This window comes from Amblyomma mixtum, chromosome 3 (genome assembly GCF_055824585.1).
Source record: "Amblyomma mixtum isolate Tamu chromosome 3, ASM5582458v1, whole genome shotgun sequence".
Taxonomy (NCBI): Eukaryota; Metazoa; Arthropoda; class Arachnida; order Ixodida; family Ixodidae; genus Amblyomma; species Amblyomma mixtum.
In genome coordinates this window covers 397,174,965-397,197,954 of record NC_143014.1, presented here as the reverse complement: position 1 = coordinate 397,197,954, position 22,990 = coordinate 397,174,965, and the positions used below count along the sequence as shown (strand labels likewise).

Genomic DNA, 22,990 nt, shown 5'->3' with positions numbered 1-22,990 from the left:
TCATCGCAGGCTAATAATTGTTTTCGCTAAATGGGCGAAGCCACTACCAAAATAAAGAGGTCCAAATTTACAGTCTATAAGACGGGAAAGGATTTTTTCATGCAGGCGTAGTGAGCGTGCCACGTTTTGGTGACAGTTCCTGATATGTGGTTTCTTGATTCCTGCAGTTTTGTGCGTGCGCCGAATAGGTTTCCTTGGTTATTGTGATTGCCTGGCATGTTTTGCACACTCTTCCTTGCCTATGCGCCGCTGTCGTAGCACCGGTAACAAGCAGAATTCTTGAGCGTTTGGGCACTTCGCGTGTTTGCGATGCGTTTATGAGGGGGCATGCTTTACGCACGGAACTTGTACGTTTCGTTTTAAAGCGAAAGCATTTCTAGGCTATGTCGGCGGGGTCGTGTCATCAAAACGTGTCGGCCGCAGTTGTGGCGTTCTCAGAAGAGGTAAGATCAAACGAATGGTTGTAATCGAAATAGGATGATGTGAGGATGATGCGCAAGAATTTTGATGTCAATAGCATGATTAGTTAATTATTTAGTGCCGAAAATGCCGAAAAACCGTCGAAATAACGCGGACTTGGATATAGTGAGTGGGCGGGAAAACAGCTGTGGATGTCAAAATAGTAGAAAAATAGGCAAGCGATTGAAAATAAAGTTTGAAATGAAATAATTGTGTTTGATGAGTGATAATTAATCGAACAATATGTGTGATTGACGTAGATTAATTAGTTAATGTATTATGAGTAAAAACTATTGGACAGCTGAACAGGCTAGACGAGGGCATAGTGAGTGGACGGAAAAGCAGCGTTGGCGCCAAATTTGAAAGCAAAAGTGTGTGATTGAGGTAAAAGGATGTAATCAGAGTGAAATTAATCAATTAGGCTATTAATTAAGTGATTAACATGAACGGCTTTGAGACCGTGCTGACTGAAAGCCAACTGACGTGCCTAGTGACGAAGCAAAGAGGGCAAAGATTATCAAAGCGGCGCAAAGAGAGACGACGAATGCCGCGGGGGCGTCAATGCTTTCGCATTCTCCCAGTGCGGGTCGCCATAGTGATCTCCAACGCTTTTGTTTTCGTAGTTCATTTCGAAAGACTACGTCAAGACCGCGAAGAGTCGGGCTACTTCACACGATACAGTGCTGAGAAAACAACACGCAGAGAAGATGCAAGACGAGACCAACTGACCGAACGTGAGCGCTGGCTACCAAATGACATTTATTTTGCGTACAGCGAATGAGACAAAGCACGGAAAGCGAGAACTCGGACAGAATGCAGCATCTAGTGAGTGGTGTGCCCATGTCATTTTTGGGATTCCTTTAAGCTGCGACATACGTGTTTATGTCCGGCTGTGGAAACACTGAAAAACAGCTGAAAAAGAAATAACGCCGGAGACAATCTGGCGTCACTGTCCGTCCCATACGAGTTTTCTTGTAACTCTTATCATCATCGAGGCACCGCCCCTCTCCTGCTGAAGAGCGCGACCGTAGAGCACAGAGCAGGCGGGGACTCGGAACAACGCGGACGCATCGTTCATCCGCTAGCTAGTGCTCGCCGAGCCGGAGTACGCCGACGATTCAGATAAACGTGACCGTCGGCACATTATATTTCTTCGTTTCGCAGAGATACTGTTCGGAAGGTCTCCAGCGGTCTCCTGACCAAGTGGATCCTTAAAACTTTCTCAACAAAAGGGGGTTCTTGTCTGTAAGTGTTTTATCTATAAACCTTCTTCAAAGGGAGGTCTTATATCTGCATATTTTAAGCCCCCTCTTCACCCCGGGGTTTCGAGTGGTTTCGATCGTTCTCCTGACGTTGGTATGCGTTTTCGTTATTCTCTTTTCTTTCGTTTCCGTAAGATGTTTAATTCGTGTGTCCTTTGTATCTTCTTTCCCCTCTTTACTTCGTGTTTTTTTCTTCCTTGCTTTATCGTTCTATAATCGCCCAAGCCCGCTTTTAACTTTCACTTATACTTTCGCAGTATTTCTCCCCAGCTTCCCCCTCACCCTCATTCTTTTCCGCTTAGCGACAGCTTTCTCCTGCCTGCTTTAAAATTAGTGTAGAATACTTCTTATGAGCTACGCAAAAAAAAGGTAACTGGTCAAAAATTATAGTCCATCTGCGTAGGTGTACATTTTAGGTTTTATTATTTCACGCTAAGTTGAACGTACTGATAAAAAAATAAGAGCGCCGATTTAAATTTCGCCAGAAAGCCGTGTACTTTTCAAAACGGCTGTTTCCAATGCCGCTGGCAAAATCTATATTGTCACCTGGGCTGACGAGGATCTACCGAAAAAAAAATTGGCGATGGGAGCATACAAAGGCCTACTGACCCGCACGCAAAGCTTCCATTCAGGCGACCGAGTGGCGATGACGTACCGGATAACGAGACGGCCGGAGGGGCGACTTCGACGTGGAGGGATACCCTAACCCGACAAGCCCCGCCTCCACTATGTGAAGGGATAGAAGTTGGAAATAGCCATCCGGTCGTCCACGTCCACTTGGTAGCGTTTCGGGTCGGGTTCGAGATGGCCAAATTGTGCGTATGCTATAATGACTATTCACTTGCAATGATTCAACTCTACGTCTATATTTAGTGAATGAACTTACAATCGCTGTATCGTTCAGTCGCGCGTCAATACAGGTTTCCTTACCAATTCGCACTGCTCGTTCACTCAGTGTCGCTCAGTTTGTTCTCATGGGTTCCTCTTCAGCTTTCCTGTCCACTTCATACGCTTGCACACGCAAAAAAAAATTAGGGATGATGAAGTGAATTTTTGGGGAAGAAATACTAAAACATTCGTCTTTTCCACTCGGCTTATCTAATAATAACTAGAGATACATTAGATACACTTTGAAACTACTTTCTAATGATGTGCATTGTGCATTCTTGATCTGTTTAAGCGATTTCGACCATGTCTGGACAACAGCAACCATCGACTTTCTTTTCATGTGGCGGCTTTGAGTTCAACGACAATCATAACCTTGGGGCCGGAAAAGTAACTGCTTACGTATTTCCCTTCTTCTACGGCTCCTTCGTTAATTGTGGAACGCACGGTGTATGCAGGTACTCCGCTGCTTTGGCACGGGTCCTTGAGAGGCATTCATAGCTATCTTTAATTCTGCTGAATCATTCTTAGTCATCTTTAATTAGTTTGAGGCATTCTTAGTTGCCTTTTACTTTTCTGAGCCGTTCTCAACCATTTTCGTTTTTTTCTAAGTAATTCTTATCTGGCCCCCTCCTCCTCTCCCCTACAAGTGGAGATGGGAATTTCCCTCTCTTCACCTGCCACGGTTGGCAGGTGGGGGCTTGGCACAGACGCCGACACTGCAAAGTTTTCGCCTTCATGGCACTCTACAAATAGCACACACTCGTGCAGATGCTGTTTTGCTTAAATGTTGAGAAGGCCCTTGGATCACTCATGGCTTTTTGTTGTAACTTTAAACCTAGCCTCGGGGCTTAATGCGCGCTGCACCAAGAGCTTCCAGTAGCTTCCACCCTGGCTTCCAATAGCGCGTACGCAAGCGACGTTCTTCGTCTCTGGATATTCTGGGTCGGACCACCCTTGCGCTGGTTCTACATCGAATCAATGCAAGCGAGGGCGAGACGACCGCTCTGCATGAAGACAGATGAGCCTGGGCTTTCGCTGTTGTTTCGTCTTCTCGGCACCGCTCCCTCGTACGTCGGGAGCCTTCCACCGCCGGCGCCATCCTACCGCTTCAAGGGCGCGCAACTCAGATCTTCATGCAGCTTGCACTCTCGTTCGCCGTGACGTTCGCAAAGAAACGTTTCCGAGTGCTGCCTTGGACAACCGTTCTTCTCTGCCACGATAACGAGCGACTGACTGAAAACATCCTCAAAAGTCACGAGCCATGAACCACGCGCCACATAACACGCACGCTGGCCCTGTGACGCTGTTTTTGTGGTCGCCGGCGAACATTACGAAACTGTCCCGTCTTCATTTTTCATTGAATATCGCGGAATAGACGACGGATGGGAAGGACGAACACACTGCAAGCGTGCACAGGAAGCCACGGTTTGTCCCGTGTTTGCAATCCGTTGGCTCTTTCACGTCGTTCACGTCGGTATCACCATCCTGACCAACCTAAGTTCACTGCAATGCAAATTAAGGCATTTCCCGCTCACCTCCAGGTAATCATGTTATGCTCCAGCTGCGGCCACCTTATCTCCGCAAAGTTCCTACGCATTCTCTCCCTCCCCCCCCCCCCCCCCCCCCTTCCCCGGCTGACTCTTTGCCGCTCTCTACCACGCTTTCCTTGCCTTCGTATCCAATCTGTTACCACAAGGGATCATCGTATCTTTACTTGTCATTGCATGCCCTGTATACGAGGTCTGTTAGAAACGTATCCGACTTTTTTTTTTTGCGAACACCTGATGGATATGAGACAAGCGAGCTTGCATCAGGCGACCTTGAACCTTCATGCGCGTGCATGAATTTTTTCCCGCCTGCCGATAGCGTCAGTCGCTGGGAAGCAGCGTTTGAGTGAGGCAGTGTGCAGTGCTCTCGTCGGTTTTTTATTGCAAGGAAAATGGCGGAGTGAAAGGAGCAGCGCTACTGCAACAAATTTTGCCATAAACTTGGCGACAGCCGAGTGGAAACCATTCGAAATATTCAGACGGCTTTCGGTGAAGATGCTATGAGCAGCACACAGTTTAAGCAGTGTTACAATTGTTTTAAAGATGGCCGCACATCGGTGGAGAACGAGCCATGCTCCAATCGGCCATCAACATGCCAAAATGACCAGGTCATTGCCGAACTGAACGCTATGGTGATGCGGGACTGTCGCGTGACTATCCGAGAAATTGAGGAAGAGGTGGACATGAGCAATTTCTCCGCACATTCCATTATCACCGAAGATTTGGCCATGGAGAGAGTTGCGGCGAAATTCGTGCCGAAGCTGCTCACAGTGGAGCAAAAGCAGCTTCGTGTTGAAGTCTCACAGGACATGCTGGATTCCGCAAACAGTGACCCCGACTTCATCAACATCATAATCACTAGTGACGAGTCTTGGGTGTACAGGTACGACCCGGAAACCAGATCCCAGTCGTCAGAGTGGAAGCATTCCACGTCACCCAGACTTAAGAAGGCCCGCCAATTGCGCAGCAATGTGAAAGTGATGCTGACTGCTTTCTTTGACACCCTCTGTGTGGCAGACCACGAGTACGCACTCTACAGGGTCAAACAATGACGAAAGAGTACTACAGGGATGTCCTCCGTTGCCTACGTGATGCTGTGCGGCGCAAGAACCCGGAGCTGAGGTCAACAGGAAATTGGCGCACCCATCGCGCCAATGCTCCTGTACATTCGTCGCACTCGAATCAGATTTTTTGATGAAAAACCAGACTCCTGTAGTTCAACAGACTCCTTACTGTCCTGATATGGCCCCTGCGATTTCTGGCTGGTTCCCAAAATCAAAAGGCCATTGAAAGGAGCGCGATTTCAGACAAGGAAGAACATTATGGCTGCAACGACAGCTGAGCTAAACTCCATTCCGAAAAGGGCCTTTTCGGAATACTTTCCACAATGGCAGCACCGCTGGGAGAAGTGTGTGGAGTCCCAAGTAGACTACTTTAAAGATGACTAGGTTTGCAATGCTCCAGTTATGCAAGTTTTTTTTCAACGGCCAAAGGTCGGATACTTTTCTAACAGACCTCGTATATCCATTTATTCTTGATCTCTCCTCAGATATCACTAACTCGCCATTGACTCCTTGGCTACTCTGCTCTCTCCGTATCTCTTAAAGTTACCCCCATCATTTTCCTTATCACAGTTTGCTACGCAGTCCTCAGCTTTGTCCCAAGCCGTTTCGTTAGCTTCAATACCAACTATTCCAAGGAACATGCAAAATAATGTAAAAACTCGTAACGCAAAACCGGCTCTCTCATCTTATTTGGACGAAAAAAATCTTAATATGTGTGGAGTTGACTTCGGTTCCATGAGTGATGGGAAACTATTCCGCTCTATTACTGTTCTGGGCAAAAATGACCTTGAGTAAAGCGATGACAAGCCTGTTATGCACTATAATTTAGCGTTGCAGTGGCGCAGGAAGATTGCTTGCGGGTGGAAAAAAAAAGTTCTCGTGAAGCGTGGGGTAGGGTACTGTTTGTGAAATAAGTAACGTTGGATGATCAAAGTTGCGTTCTCGTCACGCGGCACTCGCTTTATATTTTTCTTTATTTCCATGTTTCTACAAACAGCTCTTATGGGACAAAGTTTTAATACTTCTTAAAGTCTGTCAAGGGTCCTATCTTAAACAGACACTGCGGCATACACACTAGTGATTCTTACTCTTGAACAAAACAGAATATACTCTGTAGGAAAGTAATGGCGCAGCGCGGGACCCGCGTCCGGATTACAATGAAAACCGTCCATGCGAGACCGCCATAAACAGTGGAGGCCGGTCAACATAACTGGGTCAAATGGAAGCCGGTCGTCATTTTATATCGGCAAGCTCCGAACACTATATGTACCAACGGAGAACCTTTCTTGATTGTCCTCTGGAGAATAACCCAAAAGTACACCCCTTCGCACCAATGCAAGAAAAAGGCTTGATCTAAGTTTAAGGCTGCTTACATATTAGGCAATAGGCTCTTCTTGGAATGCAAAAACTACCTTGTTCTAAGAAAGTTTTGACTGACGGCGTTCCAGAACCTAGCGTAAAGAAAAAGGACTTTATGCCCGCTGGAACCCGTATTATCTTTACTCGCTTCGAGGCACATCCGCGGCCTCCGGTGTGCAGGTCTCTGTAAAACAGGACGGCGCTCAGTGCAGGCAGGCAGAAAGACAATGAACGTGGTAGCCAGCTGTTTACTGCCCAAACCTATGCCCAAGAAATAAACAGGGTGGTACGCACGGGTGGTTGTTGTAGGTAAAGAACTTGCATATCTAACGGCCTCCCGCTATATTTAAAGAAATGGACCATTTCATGCATCCCACATCTCTGAGTAAAATTAAAATGCCGATTGGCGCGCATACTCGCGAAATTATGCCCCACAAGAGAATAAATGAGTAATACTGGCTGTTCTACCCCACTTTATTCCACAGAGACGTACTCCTCAGGCGGCTGTCTGCGACTACGCACTTCGATCTGGAAAATATATTTTATGCTTGCTACATTTACCTACTCGTTGTTTGTTGCTACCTGGCGGCTTCCTTTTGTTTTTGTTGTTTGTTACTTTCCACATTTTCTCAGTTAAGAAAAACCAGTCTGAGTCACCCTTGAGTTCAAAGCGCGAGCCGTGTGCAACATGCAATAAAAGCTCTTATTAGACGCCATGAGGTTAGAGTAAACATCTCGTGCACCCTGGCTTGGCTCTACTTTTGCGAAACGTTCCCTCTAGAACGCAGAAGTTGCGAGGCGGTGCTGTTTTGTTTGCAGAGCAGTGAGCCACTTTGAGCGCTCTAAGCGAGCATGATGGCAACATGTGCAGGTTTAGAGCGAAGACTGAGACCGCATACGTCATGTTTCTTGCCTTGCGCCTGACTTTGTTGGCGGTCAGATGTAATACTCAAAAGTAATTCCGCTCACTAGAAAAAGAAGTTCTTCTTAACCTTTCAAGGTGCATGAAACAAATTTGTGCACATTGCAAATTCAGCGATTTTTCTGGCAATGTGCAACAGATAGCTACGATTTCATTGTTTGGGCGCAGTTTAAATCCAACACACAGTGATTTTTTGTTGTCATCTATTTGCACAGTAAGCAATATTTTCAAGAGAAGGAGCTTGGTAGTTTGTTCTCCCTAATTTTCATGCAGACAGAATTTGTCAACGTAACTGATGTCATTTCTTTTTGCCTGTGTAGCGTCATCTGCATCTCTAAAATAATCCATATAGACCTGTGTTCTCTCCATTACTCATTAGAGTCATCCTATAGTGGTTCGATTATGCAACTTGCCACCATTGCGACACTTTGTACGAAATTTTGTAACAGTGTGTAAAACAATTACCGCTGGCGTTTTTCGTCACAGTCCACACTCTTCGTCTTTCTTGAGGCCTGCATCAAGTGCTTCAACGAGAAAAGACAATTTCTGAATCGAAATGGAGAGCGGCGCCTCGAAGGTTTAATGAAGACAGAGCTTCGCTGCCAGGGTGTGTCTTCACTTCGGAGCACTTACGCAGCACTGGGAGCGCTTTCTTCTTTTTAAGTTCTAAAATGGTCACAAGACTGGTCATTCATCTTCGAAGAACATTTTTTGAACAACGACAACTCTAAAAATCACACTTAAGTGTGCTTTTTGGAGCAGAGAACACTTAAACGCTTAGAATGTTTTTCCCTGCCCTTTTTACATTGTCGTGTTTGCGTAGTGTATCCTCTTCGTAAATGCTCTTCTTCACAATAAGAATTAGAATATTGTTCTTGAAGAATCTCCGAAACATTTTTTTTTTTTACTAGGACTCGTTCTATCATCACTTGCCCAAACGTATGCGCTTCATTTTTATCGCAATGACTATTTGTACTGGTTCTCGGACGTTCTTTTCGTAACACTTCAGTTATTCTCGCCTTAGCGGCTTCTGACAGCCTACGCTATGAACTCCGCACACCTCTTTATAGAACAAGTTGTGAAGTCCTAATCGCAGTAATCATCCTAGAGTGTCGTTGAGTTTCTTGTCAGTTTGACCAATTACATTTACAAAAAGTTTTACCATGCGCGGCCACTTACAGCAACAAAAATAATTTGCACCGCAGATTTGGAACGCGGCAAAGCACATAGAATTGCAGTTCACAACTTCGGCATTTTCATTACTGTGAAGCATTATGAACGAACAGTGCGAAATTGATAATCGTGCGTCAGGACGTGCCAAATGACGAAAGTGTGGTGACAGGTGCAAAAAATTGCTCTCTCTTTAAGTGGATGATAGTGAACGCCACAAACAAAGCTACAGCGTTTCAGTGTCGGCTGCCTTGCGCAGCGAAGTCGCGCAGTCCATTGTAACCAGCCCATTGATGCTCTTATGCGCTGCTCAGAGAACCGTAAAAGCGAGCTTCAGTTTTAAAAACGCCATCCAAGCTCAGGCCAGCGCATCGTTCGCATCCGGGGCTGCTTCTTTAGGTGCGTAAACGCGCTGCCATGACACACGAGCGCAGAGGCGGTAATTGCCTCAGATAATGGAGTAAGGCGCCGCGGTCCAACCCGGTCTAATTATGCTCGCGACTTAAACATGAAACAATAGAAGGACGCTTTCTATGTTCCTTTGCTTCTTAGGCTCAACCGAGATGCGTGCATTAATTAACAGATAGGAGGAATAAAAAAAGAGATAAAAAAGCGCGGCAATTTTTCTTTGATGCGCCTATACTACTATAGCAGAGTTATGAACATGGCACAACTTATTCGCTTTTTTTTTCAGATTTTTTTTTCTGAAGAGGGATGCGTTCCTAGTGTAGCGTACTTACACGTAATTGAGGACATTTTTTTTTAGTCATTGACTCCATACGTAACACTGTGTGCGTTGTCTAGCGTTCTTTGAAATTCAGCTTTAGGCATAATAAAATTTATTCAAGTGTTTTATTTCATCCTCCGTTCGAGTTACCGAACGCGAGAGAAGGTACCAGGGCGTTAAATCAGAACCCGAGCAGAAGGCGCGGGAAGCAGACAAAAGAAAGCAACATAGAACAATTAAATGTTTCGCAGCGGCACCATAGCAGATATTCTCGTGCCTTTCAACGCTATATATCTGGTACTTCGTCGTGTACTTCCTCTCTGTACAAAAACTCGCCGACTATATCTTTTTGTAACAGGTTCAGCAACAGCCATGAAATAATTACAGCTGGAGTTTCTTACATAACTGGGAAAATGCGGTCACTGCAGTTACTCCTCCGTAAAGTCAGGAATAACTTAATTCACCGGGGAATTGTTAGTTTTGTTTTGCTGAGGTTGCTTTAATGTAATGGGCAGAACCACTTCATTGGATTTTTCATGTTGTCGTAATTATACATAATGTTTCGCGAAGGTCTCTCCTCTCACCGGATGCATCAACTGCGCTTTGGCTGCAACGTGCTGGCACTTCCACGGCCAGCCTCATCAGCCCTGCCGTTGCACGCATCAGCGCGGCTGAAACGCTTTCGCCCGCTTACCCATGTGTCCAGGTACTTCCCAGCTCCCGGTTAGAATAAAAGAGCGTTCGAGCAGTTCTTTCAGCGCTCTTCTATACCGGCCGCCACGTGCACCAGAACAAACGAGCATGGGTTCCATCTGCAATGCCGCAGGGGTGGCGCTCGATCATCTCAAATCAGTCTCTAAATAATTGTCCTTATTTCTCCTTGATTTACTTCCTTTGTATCATTTGTACCTCTTCCTTTTCTTCAACTACTTAAATTCAGCAATATTGTGAAATAATATACGAAACTGATTTTTTTTTTGCTTTTAATATATTTTCAAACAAATCAAAACCGTTCCTAGTTTAGAAATAAAAATCTCTTCCTCTTCGTCCAGATTGCGGAAAAATTGCACCGCGCCAAATGATAAGTTATATTTTTTATTTTCTATCAAAAATATTTGTTTAATAGGAACTCTTACTAAAAGATCATTCATACTTATTGTTCCACGTGCCAAACGATGAGGAAGCTTTTTACCTGCTTGATGCTTCATCGATGGAATCCATAGGTTACCTAGTTATCTTCGGTGTTTCTAATACTCCAGAGGTTAATTCTAACAGTTTTACCCATTCACTCTGCATTCATTTATCAATGAGCGTAGCCTACGTAAGTTATTAAATTATATCGCTGTTATTTCCATACAGAAATCTGAATTAATCGACAACATTTACGGTAAAACTGTCAACATTTGTTTGCCGATTTTTTAAAAAGTTCGTCGCGAACTTCTTCTTTTGGCGAGAGCGTACAAACCGCAGAAACCGTTCGGAATGAATGTCATGGAAAGAAATGCACGGCAGTGCTTTAAATCGGCACTCTTGGAAGCCAATTTTTGTCGTTAAATTGGAGAGGTTTTTCTCAATTCCAGTTCTTTGGCATTGTTTTAAATCCTCAAAAGTGAAGGTCCGAGTTATTGCCGTGTGTTTAGCGCGGATGTAAATGCTTGTTTATTTCCTGCCTTATAGTAAACTTGTTGCGTTACTTAAGTAATTCATCACAGAAGAAGAGAAGTTCACGCGAAGTTTCCGTCAGACAAGGATAAAAAACTGAGGGGCTCGTTTGGATGCATAAGACGTCAATAATCACTGAAATGAAAGAAAGCAAATGTGAATCTTTCAATAGGAGAGTTGGCTGAAGCGGGGTATTAATCGGATAAATATTTACGTGGGAGATCATTTATCAACAAGAAAACCACATGAAGTTGGTGGTATTCAAAGCCAGGATCTCCGCTCCTAGTGCTGAGTGTTTTCCCAGCCTGAAATCTTTTAAAGCGACGAGAAATCGGCACATGGCCGCAGCGCGGCTCTCAACGAACACTGTTGCTTCGTATGCTGCTTGGAGGCAGGAACCGCATCATCGGTCTCTGCGGAACTTCATTACATAGGCAGATCTGTTCCTAAGGAGATAATCACCCCTTTGAATGCGTTACCAGGAAACCGGGACAGTGCATAGCCAGTGCCGGTAACCCTACAGGCTTATCACGAGCCCTTTTCTGCAACCGTTCAGCCATTCTGGTTCTTCCTTACGTCACGGCTGAGGACAATGCACTATTTTTGAACCTCGAAGCCTTGCGCCACACAGGAGCAGCCAAGAGAACTAGAAGCGCTTTTCGGGAATTCCTGGAAATCATCACCACTGCCATCTTCGCAAAATGTGCCCGGCAGTGTCAGGTTGAGGCGGCGGAGCGGAATGTGAATATAAGAGTGAGGGAGAGAGTGTAAATGAGAAGAATGGTCTACCAGAATCGGTGGGAAGATTCACGTAGAGTGGAGGAGCCATTGAAGCCAAACAGAGACGTGGAGAGGGTGGCAGGGCACACGTCACAGGCGGCGCGGGCTCCTTAAGTTCTGCTTGACACACTGCAGCGGTGGGACCTACACAGAGTTCTCCTCCTGCCTCTGAAGCCGTTCGTCTTGTGGCGAGGGTACGATTTCAGTTTGAACCGGAACTGAAAAGCAGGGGACCAGTGATGAATTCGGCCACTTCGGCCAGCGTTTCAGAAGCACGCGGCGGGCTGGACTTTGGCAGCTTAGAACGGAGTGGCGGTGGCTTGGTGGAGGATCCTGCCATTCCTATTCTTCACCATTCATTAAAATTCTCAAAAATGAAAATCCTAGTAATTGCTGTGTGTTAGCATAGATCAAAAATAGGCGAAAAAGTTGTAAAAATAATGTTACTACGGAGGTAAAGCTTCAGAAGTAACTAGAGGAGAGGGAAGACGAAAGACAGCGTCGTCTATCTGCTGAGGTAGAGTACAAGAGATGCATAGACCTGGCAGACTACAATGCTAAAGCACACATCGCCTGAATCACATCAATCGTCTGTGATTTTGCATGCCCTGAGGACTAAATACTACCTAAACCTGAGCTATAACAGTACCGTCGTGTCGTATCTAGTCTTGTTAAAAATAATTATGGAATAGATTCCTACTGTAATTATCGGTCATATTTTAGAAACGTTTCCGTAACGTTTCCTTCGTTTCAGTAACTCCTGTCTTTTTTCATCGGTCATCCAACATTGCAGAATTCCTCTCAAGTAGTTTAGAGTTTCGTTTTTTTCCGCAGCAGCAAATTTCTTCACTGGGCAGAATATACATCGCAGAAAGAGAAAGCTCATGAATCGGATCAACAATCTCGCCATTTTGATAGATATTTCTCTGATTCGAATCAATCGCAATTAGCCGCTTGGGCTGGATCTTTCAACACGGGCTGCGCCGAGATATTTTGGTGATTGTTTTTTGTTTGCCGAATAGCGTTACGGCAATATTCAGTTGTTGACGTTTTGAATATGTTAAGCAGAAGTGGCATAGGCTATCTGTCACATTTAGTACCCCAAAAGAAGCTTTTGGAGCACTTAGGTATAAAGCAATGATCTGTGGTGACCATGTGCAATTGGAATATTCCCAGCGACCTTCGAAGTCACTCTTCAGCTTCACATCTGAGCATGCTGAAGTCGTCAAGAACGGGCTAGCTCTTCATAGCAGAAGGCCGTCGCTGTTCAAAGCATTTGCCGATGGTATGAAAGACTGCATTTCAAAACAGCGCGCAAGGCTCAAGGAAGAAGGATTTTGTGCTCAGACGATCCTCAGAGAAGACGAGGAGTTTGTCTTGTGAGTTGAAAAGCAAGACCTCGCAAGAGGAAAAGCAGGGAGTCGAAAATTATCGTAACAATGTTGTTGGAATCCCGTTTGTCTGCTCAATTTTACAAAAATCCGCAAAGCTAGCCTGAAGGTAGTGCAACGTGACTTTAATTTCCTTGGAAGGTGGAGTAATCCACTAAAACCCTGCCCAGAAAAGCAAGCCTAAAAGAAACAGAAATTGCCCCATCGAGCATACCACGCGCAACTTTGTGAAATGTAGCGCGTCTGCTATCTTCAAGGCGCCCTTACTACGATGCGCGAAGTATAGAGGGCGACAGGCCAGGGAAGCGCAGGAACCAGAACTTACTGGCCGATTTGATATATTGAGTATCCTTTATTACCGGTGTACGAAATATTTTTATCAATTCCTGGGCACCTCAAGTACGTTACACAAGATAAGAAGTTCAACAACGAAGTCCCCGCGCTAAGTTTGTTTATTCATTGATTATTCTTGGTTCTTGTACAGAGTACACACGCCCTTAGGCCAGCAACCAGAATCTAGTGACGGGTCAAAGGAGAAAATGAACAAATCTGCAGGCACCATGGCAATAGAAGTTTATCATAAGGCAATATAAGAACGCCCTGAAAATAAGAATCGGAACTCCGCTATGATAAGAATGAAGGAAAACAAGAACACATGCAAAATTCAAAAGGGAAGGTTATAAACTGAAACAGACAGGCCAAATCAGCGCTTTTGTGAGAACAGCTGTGCGGTAACTTTAAGCAGCAAGAATATGCAAGCAGTAAATAAATATTGACTCAGGTACAAAGCGATGTTGCACCCAATTTCAGCCAGAACACTGTGCTTGAACGCATGACGTTACATTGTTTTCGTAGTAATATATTTAGATCAGTTTTAATGCATTTTGGGATGTATAAATATTGAAGAAAATTCTTCAAAATTTACCGCCTATGAACTACATGCCCATATTTAACATTTCTGTTTGGGGGTAAATTAGTATTGCGTAAATAAGGCTTCATGCGGCCCGTGTTCGAATGCCAAAGAGTGGCACATCAAAGGACGTAATTTCTTTCTGTCGCATGCATAAAATCAGTCATTTTTTTTTCTCAAAGAGCTGATAAAGAGACGATACACGTTGTTGGTTAAACAATGTTTTGGTATTTTATTGCGAGTGGTAAACGTGACAATTCTAGCTGCTCGCTTTTGTAAGTGGCTAAAGACCACATGCGATATAATTCCAACCCACCATTCAATGCCGTAAAGTAGATGTGTAAGATGAGTATGAAGTGCGAAATATAACATGCACAGAATGTTAGTATCATACTGAACAGCAATAGAAAAGTGCATAGAAATTGGATGCAAGCTTTCCGCAAAACGCGTTAATCGGATGTCGCCAGTAGAAGTTGTCATCGAGTCCGAGGCGAGTAAACAAATCACCTAGGTCATGTACAGTATTACTATAGGCAATAGCACCAGCAAACAGTGATCGTTTTTTCGGTTGAACTATCATTTACTTATTTTTCCTAGCATTAATCTTTGATTATTGCGAGAAACCAGCCTGAGATTTTTCTCAACTGTTCTTTTCCTGTGCTTTCATGCTTAGTTGAATCATCTGTCCTAACTGTCATCAGCGTACGCGAGGGCGTCAGAAGAGTTCAGTGCCCGAGTCTGTTCTTTGATGTAAGATAAACAAGCAGCGCGTGGAAAAGATATAGATTCCTGCGGCATTCGTGCGGGCAGCGATTGCATGCATAGTGTTAAGAGTTGTGAGATAGGAGCCCACTAGGAGCTACCAAGCTGCTGCCTGAGTTGCGACTCTACGAATGAATCATGTCGCGGAAGTACGAAATATGGCTGGCTTGCAACATGAGAATGTTAACAGCATATGAGTGAACATCCCTGCTACTAACAGTTCAAACATCTTGCCTGATACAGCACAGAAGGTATGATCACAGTAAACATAAAACGTTATCACTTCAACACAACATGCAATGGTGCAAACACTTGATAATGAAACAAATATGAGTTATTTGTCCCGACCACTTAAGATGCCCTCTTCCATATTTTTTGCGTGTTGCTAATTGTTATTCAAATAATGGCGTTCTAATAGTTTACCTTCCGTAGTTTTCTGGCATCCCAACCAAAATTAGACTCAAATTTTCGCCTGATTGGCCGGTGCTGCACTCCGTTTCCAAGGTTTCAGTGCCATGATGTCTCGAAATTTGAGAGCAGAACTAAAGTACAATCAATTTTCTTTCAGCGCCTGCACTCGGCATTAGTAATGAGAGCACTTGAAGTAAAGTACAGCGATGTGATTAGCAGAACTGTGAGAATTGCGTGGAAACTTCAATCAAACGTCACCGTTTTCCTGCTCTAAAACACAAGATGAACGTCAATTTTAGTACTCCGAAGAGCAATATCATTGTTTGCGGAGAGCTGCTGACTGCAAGTGTAACACTCGGCGGATCACTCTGTATACTTGCGAAAACCAAATACGGCATTTCAACAAGAGGCCGTCAGCAAGCGTCACTGTTTTTCTCGCTGTATGCGACACCGAGCTTTCGACTAACTTTCTTGGAGCAGGAAATACATCCAGTTTTGAGGGTAAGCAAGATGGTAATAGGTGGAGAACTAGGAGTCCCGAAGGGCTATAAAAGTGTCGTTGCGATTCACCGCTACAGCACTGTCCAGGAGGACGGGAGGTAAAGGATAGGCGAGAGGGGGTGGGTAGGGGGCCGGAAGGAAGCCAGGCAAGGGAAAGAGAACGAACAATCTAGCTGCTTTCGCTCTCTAACATTACGTTACAGGACTTCCAGGTGTTATTGCGTTATTTTTTCTAGGCAGCCATGATAGGGGGCATCAAGCGCTCATGAGTTGTCTGTTTTCCTCATTGGTGCTTTTATGTCGGATAGCCAAGCGTATGTCCAGTTTTCAACACGTTTCATTAGCATCGCCTCACCTTTCAGTTCCATGTTTTCTGCACATGGGCTGACTGGTGAACGCGGAGTCCGTTGCTCGAAATCGAAGCATCGACTTGGTCACCAAGCCTTGTTTTGTGCTCGGAAAATTTGGACTCGGGTAACCTTCGAAAAAACCACACAACCGCGTCTCCTACAACATTATCATTTGTGGCTACGTAATGTACACCTTCGCTTTCATTACCGGAGAGTTCTGTAAGCAAGCACGATGCAATTGTCGCAATCACCCTGTAGTTCCCGCCATCAGTATCAGGGGCGTCCTTTAGTTCGATGCTTCTAATTATGCTCTACTTTTTGTGTAATTTTCTTTTGTGCGTTTCTAAATTATTTGCTTCGGCTTCAGTTCTCTTTCAACAGAAAAAACCCGTTGTTACGCATCTAAATGCTCTTAGGAAGGTCTTTGGTTTTAAATTTTCAGAAGGTTTCTTTGAAAAACCCCAACAATGCACTGTAAGCTTTGACTGCATTGCTGTGCTCAACTGATGAAGCGTCTTGACCAATATCTTTAATTAAGCCATTATCACCAGGAACCTGAAATCAATATCAGTCAGTGCGAGGACTTGAACTGTTTTTGATATACAGTTTCGTGGCTTCTAGCAATGATTAAGCGTCATTTTTTTTTCCTTAACACTTTAACAGGTTGCAAAGCTTGCTTTCGTTACTTCACCAGAAAGCACGTTCAACACTAAAAAACAGTAAATGTAACCGAGGAAAGTAAAAGAGGATTTTTTTTAATTGGTGGTGTTGAGATATGGGAAATTTGTAGTGTCGCCATTTTTTCCCTGAAAGATGATTCATTAGAAAGTGGAGAAAAAAAAACACCCGCACGTTGCCGGTGGTATCCGAGTTCACGGCCCCCGTTCATCGTTCGCTGTGCTTTTTCAACTCAACTACGACGGCGATAGTCCAATCCTTCAATTTGGAGAGATTTTTTGTTAATCCCTATTGAAAGTAATGGATTGGACAACCACTGTCGTAAGTCAGTTGGTAGAACACCGCACGCGACGTTCAGAGGTTGTGGGTTCTGATCCCAGCGACGGAATATTGTTCTTTTCTTTTCTACTTTTTAGTAACTTACCTTTGAGGCAAAAAAATCTGACACTACGAATTTCCGTTGACCTACTATACAAACTAAAAAAAAAACAGAAACATTTTCCTATACCTTCTTCGATTTGTGTGCATGTTGGCTTGCTTGTTGTGTGCTTTGTAACTCTCCCCTCAATTGCCTGTCTTTGTCTGCTTGAAAACACTGGAAAATTCAAAGCAGCCCAAGCAGCGATAGCTTTGAAACGTCCCCCCAAAAAAACTTCTTTATGCCGACGTTCAACTAGCAAAAGTAGCATTTAGCTAACATTGTAGCACGCTCTGACACTGTATCGACTAGGGCTTCCCCGGTACATATGTAGTGTTCATATACAGGCAATTTCGGTGCCTCTACTGGCAGAATCACCCGAGCAGAAAGGCAGATTATTCGATGCTGATATACAAAGCGCGTGTGTGCAGACTTGTGACAAGGCCCTGCTCCCGCTGACTGCGTGGTGTCCGATGCCTGCAACGAGCCATAGGAGCGTTTAGGAAACTGTACAGCCATGGCAGCTTTTTAACGCCGCCTTCAACCACCGTCACTGCTCTGGCTCTTTAAATGTGCCGAAAGTCGAAATTTGCACATTCAAAAGCAGCGTCGGCCAAGCCGCCAGACTCATTGAGATGGAGAACGGAACAGAGAAAGTCGTTATTGCGCTGACCTGTCTTGGTCGAAGAAGAAAGCCCATCGTTCATGACCAAGAAAGGCTTGAAAATACAAAAAAAATGCCAACACTGCGCGAAAGGGCAAATTCTGCTTTTTCCTTGCACTCGTGGCCAATAAAGCTTCCTGCAGGGAGTCTCGAATGACTCTGAAGAAGCATAGCGCAACAGTGACCTTAGCCCACGATGATTTCCGCCAGGTAAAGAATGCCCTACCGCAGATCTCTCGGACCTTAGTGTGCCAAAAGGTAAAAGTCAGACCTCCGTTTGGGACAATGCCAGGCTTCTTCTGGCTGTATTCTCGGGTGACGTGAGCTTTTGCATATCATCTGCTCTCTCTCATCCGCTGCAGTCAGCGGGATCGCCACTAACCTGACGTCTTCTTTCTTTTCTTTCGCAGTTGACGCAAAGCAGCTTCGAAAATGGTAAGTGAAACCGAATGTTTCTCTATTGCTACGTTAATGAACGGCGCTATGTGAACGGCGGCCGCTTGAAGGCCCTTAGAAGTCGCGTGCAGTCGCTTCCATAGCCTAAAACATCTGTGGTAGTGGCGCCGAGCTCGGTGTATACAGGGGCGAAGTACCGACTTGCTAGCATGACACCGCCTGACCTACAGGATAAATTCACTTCCTTTCGAGTGGCTTCACAATAATGCAAGTAAATCAGCGGCTGGGCTGCTAACGAGAGACTGTGGCGAATGTGGCTGCGCGAGGGATGTTATGAGAGATAATATCTTTGTGTCAAAAAATTACCTCCACAATGTTAATCTATGAGGCGCCATGCGAAGGCAGAACTGAACCAGAAACCAGAACCAGATCCCTATTTTTGCCCGGAACCTCAAAGGAACCAGTTCTTGTTGAATAGGAGTGACGTCACCCAGACAGGGATGAATGCAGGTTGACTTTAAACTAAAGAAACGAAGAGAAACTGGGAATCCCACAAAAATAGGCTCGACCCATGATGCCATTTACCTGTCTTCTTTTGCCTCTTTTTTGTTAGCGCAGCTTTTACTTCTCCTAACATTTCCAACTAGCCTGCAAGCACGTACTGCTAGATGAACTATGTTCACCGGTGGCGACAGCAGCAGTTGCTATTGCGGATAGTCGGAGTCAAAATGAGCACCACTCTGCTTTGTGCACTGCTAAAAAAGGATGGAGAAGTTTCTAGATAACGTGCAAATGCCACGGAGAAAATGTCGAACGTTTTAGAGGTTACGCTCACTGGTCGCACTAGTTCAAGAGAGATCTGGTCGCCTCTCTCAAGGCAAAGCGCTAAGGCCGCTTGCCGGCTGTGATCAATACAGAATCTGAAGAAAATCAGCACTACAAAGCTGCATGCCAATATCCCACCCTAAACCCTTTTACAGAAGCGCAGGGCCTATGCTTAGAACGAAGAAGCAAGCCAAAAAAAATTTAAAACTAGCAACCGTAGTAGCGTTTCAAGCGTGCAACTTGCATTACTCCCAGGCGTGTGCGGCACCGACGGGAAGCACTCCGTCCGCCGCGAACGGCTTCACAAGATAGTTCACCATGTCGTCGGAATGTATTGTAGGGTCCAGAGTAAGGCCGCAAGAGTAGTTTGCTTTGCAGTCGCGGGCGGATATGCGTGCACTCCAACTAACGATCACCGGGCTCACAGTGCTCGTCGCTTCGCCGCATATTGTCGAACATCGGTGCTTTGCTAGTTTTTGACGCCGTAGGCAGGTATTGACGTCCCGGTCGCTTTCGTCAGTGATATTTGGCAGCCTAACGTCGAGGGTGGTCGTAGGTTCTTAACGTGCGCAAGCTCGGCAAAGTGTTAAGAACACGTGCTAAACAAAAAGAACATGGGATTTCGAACATCATAAAGCTATTTTGCAGCGTATTTTCAGCGTCTGTGAACTGAATCCGAACCGTAACGAATGGAAGGATCCCATCTAAACCGAGTACGCGCGGTTCCTTCTTCTGTAGTTCGTATAGCTGGTCAGTCAGCAAAAAAAAAACTAATTTTTTTTTTGTCCAGTGGAAATCGGCGACAAAATTTTGCCGTGCGCTGCTAAAAGAGCATTAATTCTGAGACCTTCCATTGATACAGTAATATCTCGCGCCCGGTGTTGTGACTCAGCGGCTTCTGTTTTCGGCTGCTGCTTCCAATGTCGCGGGGTCGCTAAAAGGCACAGCAGCTGTATTTCCATGAAGGTAAAATAAGTAATGTCCGTGTGCTGTACGACATCAGCGCACGTTAAAGAACCCCAGGAGGTGCAAAGTAATCCGGAGGGCTCTACAACTGCGTCCCTCATGGCCCATGTGTCGTTTAGGCGACGTTAACACCCGACAACTTAATCTTCAACATCTAATCATGAAGCGAAGCCTGGTGCGCCAAGGCATTTGCTTTTACCCACTTGAAATTTACTTAATTACACCCAACTGTGATTCAGAATATTGCTCCTTCAGTTATAATTGTTGACCCAATTTATTTATTGATCGAAAACACTCCTCGTTTTCTTTTTTTTTCTCCTTTCTCAGACAAAAAGAGAGTGAAAAGCAAGAAACTAAATACCTGACGATAGCTTTAGATCTCTCTGCAGTGCGTCGCACAGAATTATTGGTAAAATTACTTATGTTGCGCATGTGTTTGCGTAACATTGGTTCACGGAAACTGCTTCCCGACGAGGAAATTTAAATGCACTGAAGTAGACGGCGTGATACAGCACACGGAAGTAAAAAAAATTATTAAGGCACACGATGAATAAAAAAGACGAGTTTCAGAGAAAAATAAACGAAATGAGGTCAAGAAACGTGGCCACAGCAGCAGTTGGCGTGTTCGCTGCTAATGCCTATGTTCATGACCCGATATCGGAACTCTAAGCAGAGCTCGCCCTCGTGAGAGCGTCCTAACCTTCATTCTCCTGAGGGCATCGCGCGGTGCGATGAGTATGAGGGAGGATAGGCGCAGAAGAATCGCTGATCGCGACGGCAAGTGAAGGCAGAATGGTGAAATGAGGGGATTAATCAGAAAGTCCGAAACTGGAACTGTATGCGACAGTGCGTCATGTCTTCACCATTGCTTGTTCGTCTTCTGAAGTTTAAACTTGGTAACGCCAAGATGCATTGAGGCACTTGTATCTCGGAGCTAGAACTTGTTCCGCAGCTGTCACCGCTCACCTGGCACTTGAGTGCGGTCCTTGCCGCCTGGTGAGTTCGTCGCCCTTTCACAGTAGCACGCTCTTCGGACATGGTTGCCGCCGATACTTTTCATATGTTTATTTGCAGCATACGCTGCAGAGCCGAAGCATTATAGCAGGAGCGTGGGCTAACGAAGAGGGTACTGTAAAGCTCCAATAAAAACCTATGACGAAACAGAAGCGCAGAAAGCACTTTCAATAAAAATTAGATCAAAATAGTCAGCACATGAGACACTATGTGCCATACCACGATATATGCGAAAAGGAGAGTAACTACCGCGGTCACGATTCAGAAGCAAACAACTCAGAAGCTTTGCTGTGACAAAATCGATTATTCTTTATTCCAAAGATGATCCGAGGGGAACACGGCGGTATGAACAAGTTGGTCTGCCACGCACGCACCCAGTATTCTTTCGTCTTCTAGCCAACCGCGTAGTCAGGCCGCCCGTCTCGTGTCCCTCGTCATTCTGATGCAATTATCAAGCTACTAATTTATTGGTATATTCACACAGCAGCCGCACAGGCCAATGAGATATGTTACAGAAAGGAAATCTTTATTAACTTATTGTGTAGAACTCAGCGTGCAGCATTTTTGATGGAATACAAAATTTTTCGATACGTGTTTCAGGATACAAATTGTTATTTTCGCTTGCACCGGCACATCCTGTTGTGTTGTTGAAAGCAAGGAACCTAGAAGTTCATGCTTCCAACGCTTAGCAGCGCGAGTTCTTAATAACATTTAGTATTCTTTCGTGATACGCAAAATCCTTCTGAATATTGGCTCTAAAGCTAGTTTTGACGGATGTTGAAGAGTGCTCATATCATTCATACCGGGTGCGGAGAGAAATTTTCTGTCGTAATACATACACGAACATTTCATACGGCCCGTCCAACTGACTACTCATTTTTCTCTCGTTCCTTCTTAGGTTAGTTTTTTGTTTGAAGGAAGCTGTGCCGCGTTTTCTTTTCCCCCCATGCTCTACTGTTGCCAAAATGTGATTATTTTCCCCAAGATGAGCTACACAGCAGGCACGCCGACCAATCTGTCAGCTCTATAATTGCCCTAATGCCTACTAATGCGCACTGCTACATGGACGAGTTCAAGGAGCATACGAACTGCCCGATATGGTCGGATTCGCCGCTACGCGTATACGTGTAAGCTTTTATGAATCCGTAATTGCTTTGCATGATCAGTTCAGAATTCTTTCGGTAACGAGTGCTTGCAGGATAGCGTTATGGGCTCACTCCTAAGTAAGCGGACACGCCTCAGCTGTTTCACAAAAGAACTAGAAATTTAAATGTGCTGAAACAGAGTGAATAGGTAGGACGGCAGAGATTTTAAGGCGAAAACCTTTAATGGCTCATCGTTGTCCGTCCGTCCGTCCGCGAAAACTTTCACATTATGGCTGTCAACGATCCTGATGACGTCATCAGTAGTGCAATGCGCCGTAAGCCAAAAATCAGTGAAATCATAAAATAAAAATAACAGAATTAAATAAAAATAAGCTAAGAATAATAACATAAAAATAACAAAAATAATGAAACAAAAAGTAAAAACAAATATAAATTGACAAATAATAACCATTAAAAAGGCAATACAAAAGAAACAAATAAAAGAATAAAAAGATAAAGAAAGTAAAAAAGCTAAAATTACAACGACAGTTAAAAAATTTTATAACAGACAAAAATAAATGAAAACTAAGGACATCATCAAATGACGCAATATGTAGCAACCGTAAATATACTGCGCATACGCGTGACTTCCTCTCTGACGTCATCACCACACTGTCACTCTCTCTCTATATATATATATATATATATATGCATACACATGGAGCGCCGGCCGCCGCTCCGACTCCAGCCTGGCAGCTGCCGGCGCATGCGCGTGACGA

At 44.7% G+C, this 22,990-nt stretch overlaps 1 protein-coding gene across 1 annotated transcript in view; it reads left to right on the top strand.

The window, feature by feature from the left end:
* LOC149357285 (frequenin-1-like) overlaps positions 1–22,990 on the top strand; it is a 410,602-nt gene that overhangs the window by 232,105 nt on the left and 155,507 nt on the right. Inside the window, exon 2 of the mRNA XM_089584489.1 lies at positions 18,336–18,360. Coding sequence (XP_089440615.1) covers positions 18,336–18,360 — 25 coding nt within the window. The remainder of the gene's footprint in view (positions 1–18,335; positions 18,361–22,990) is intronic.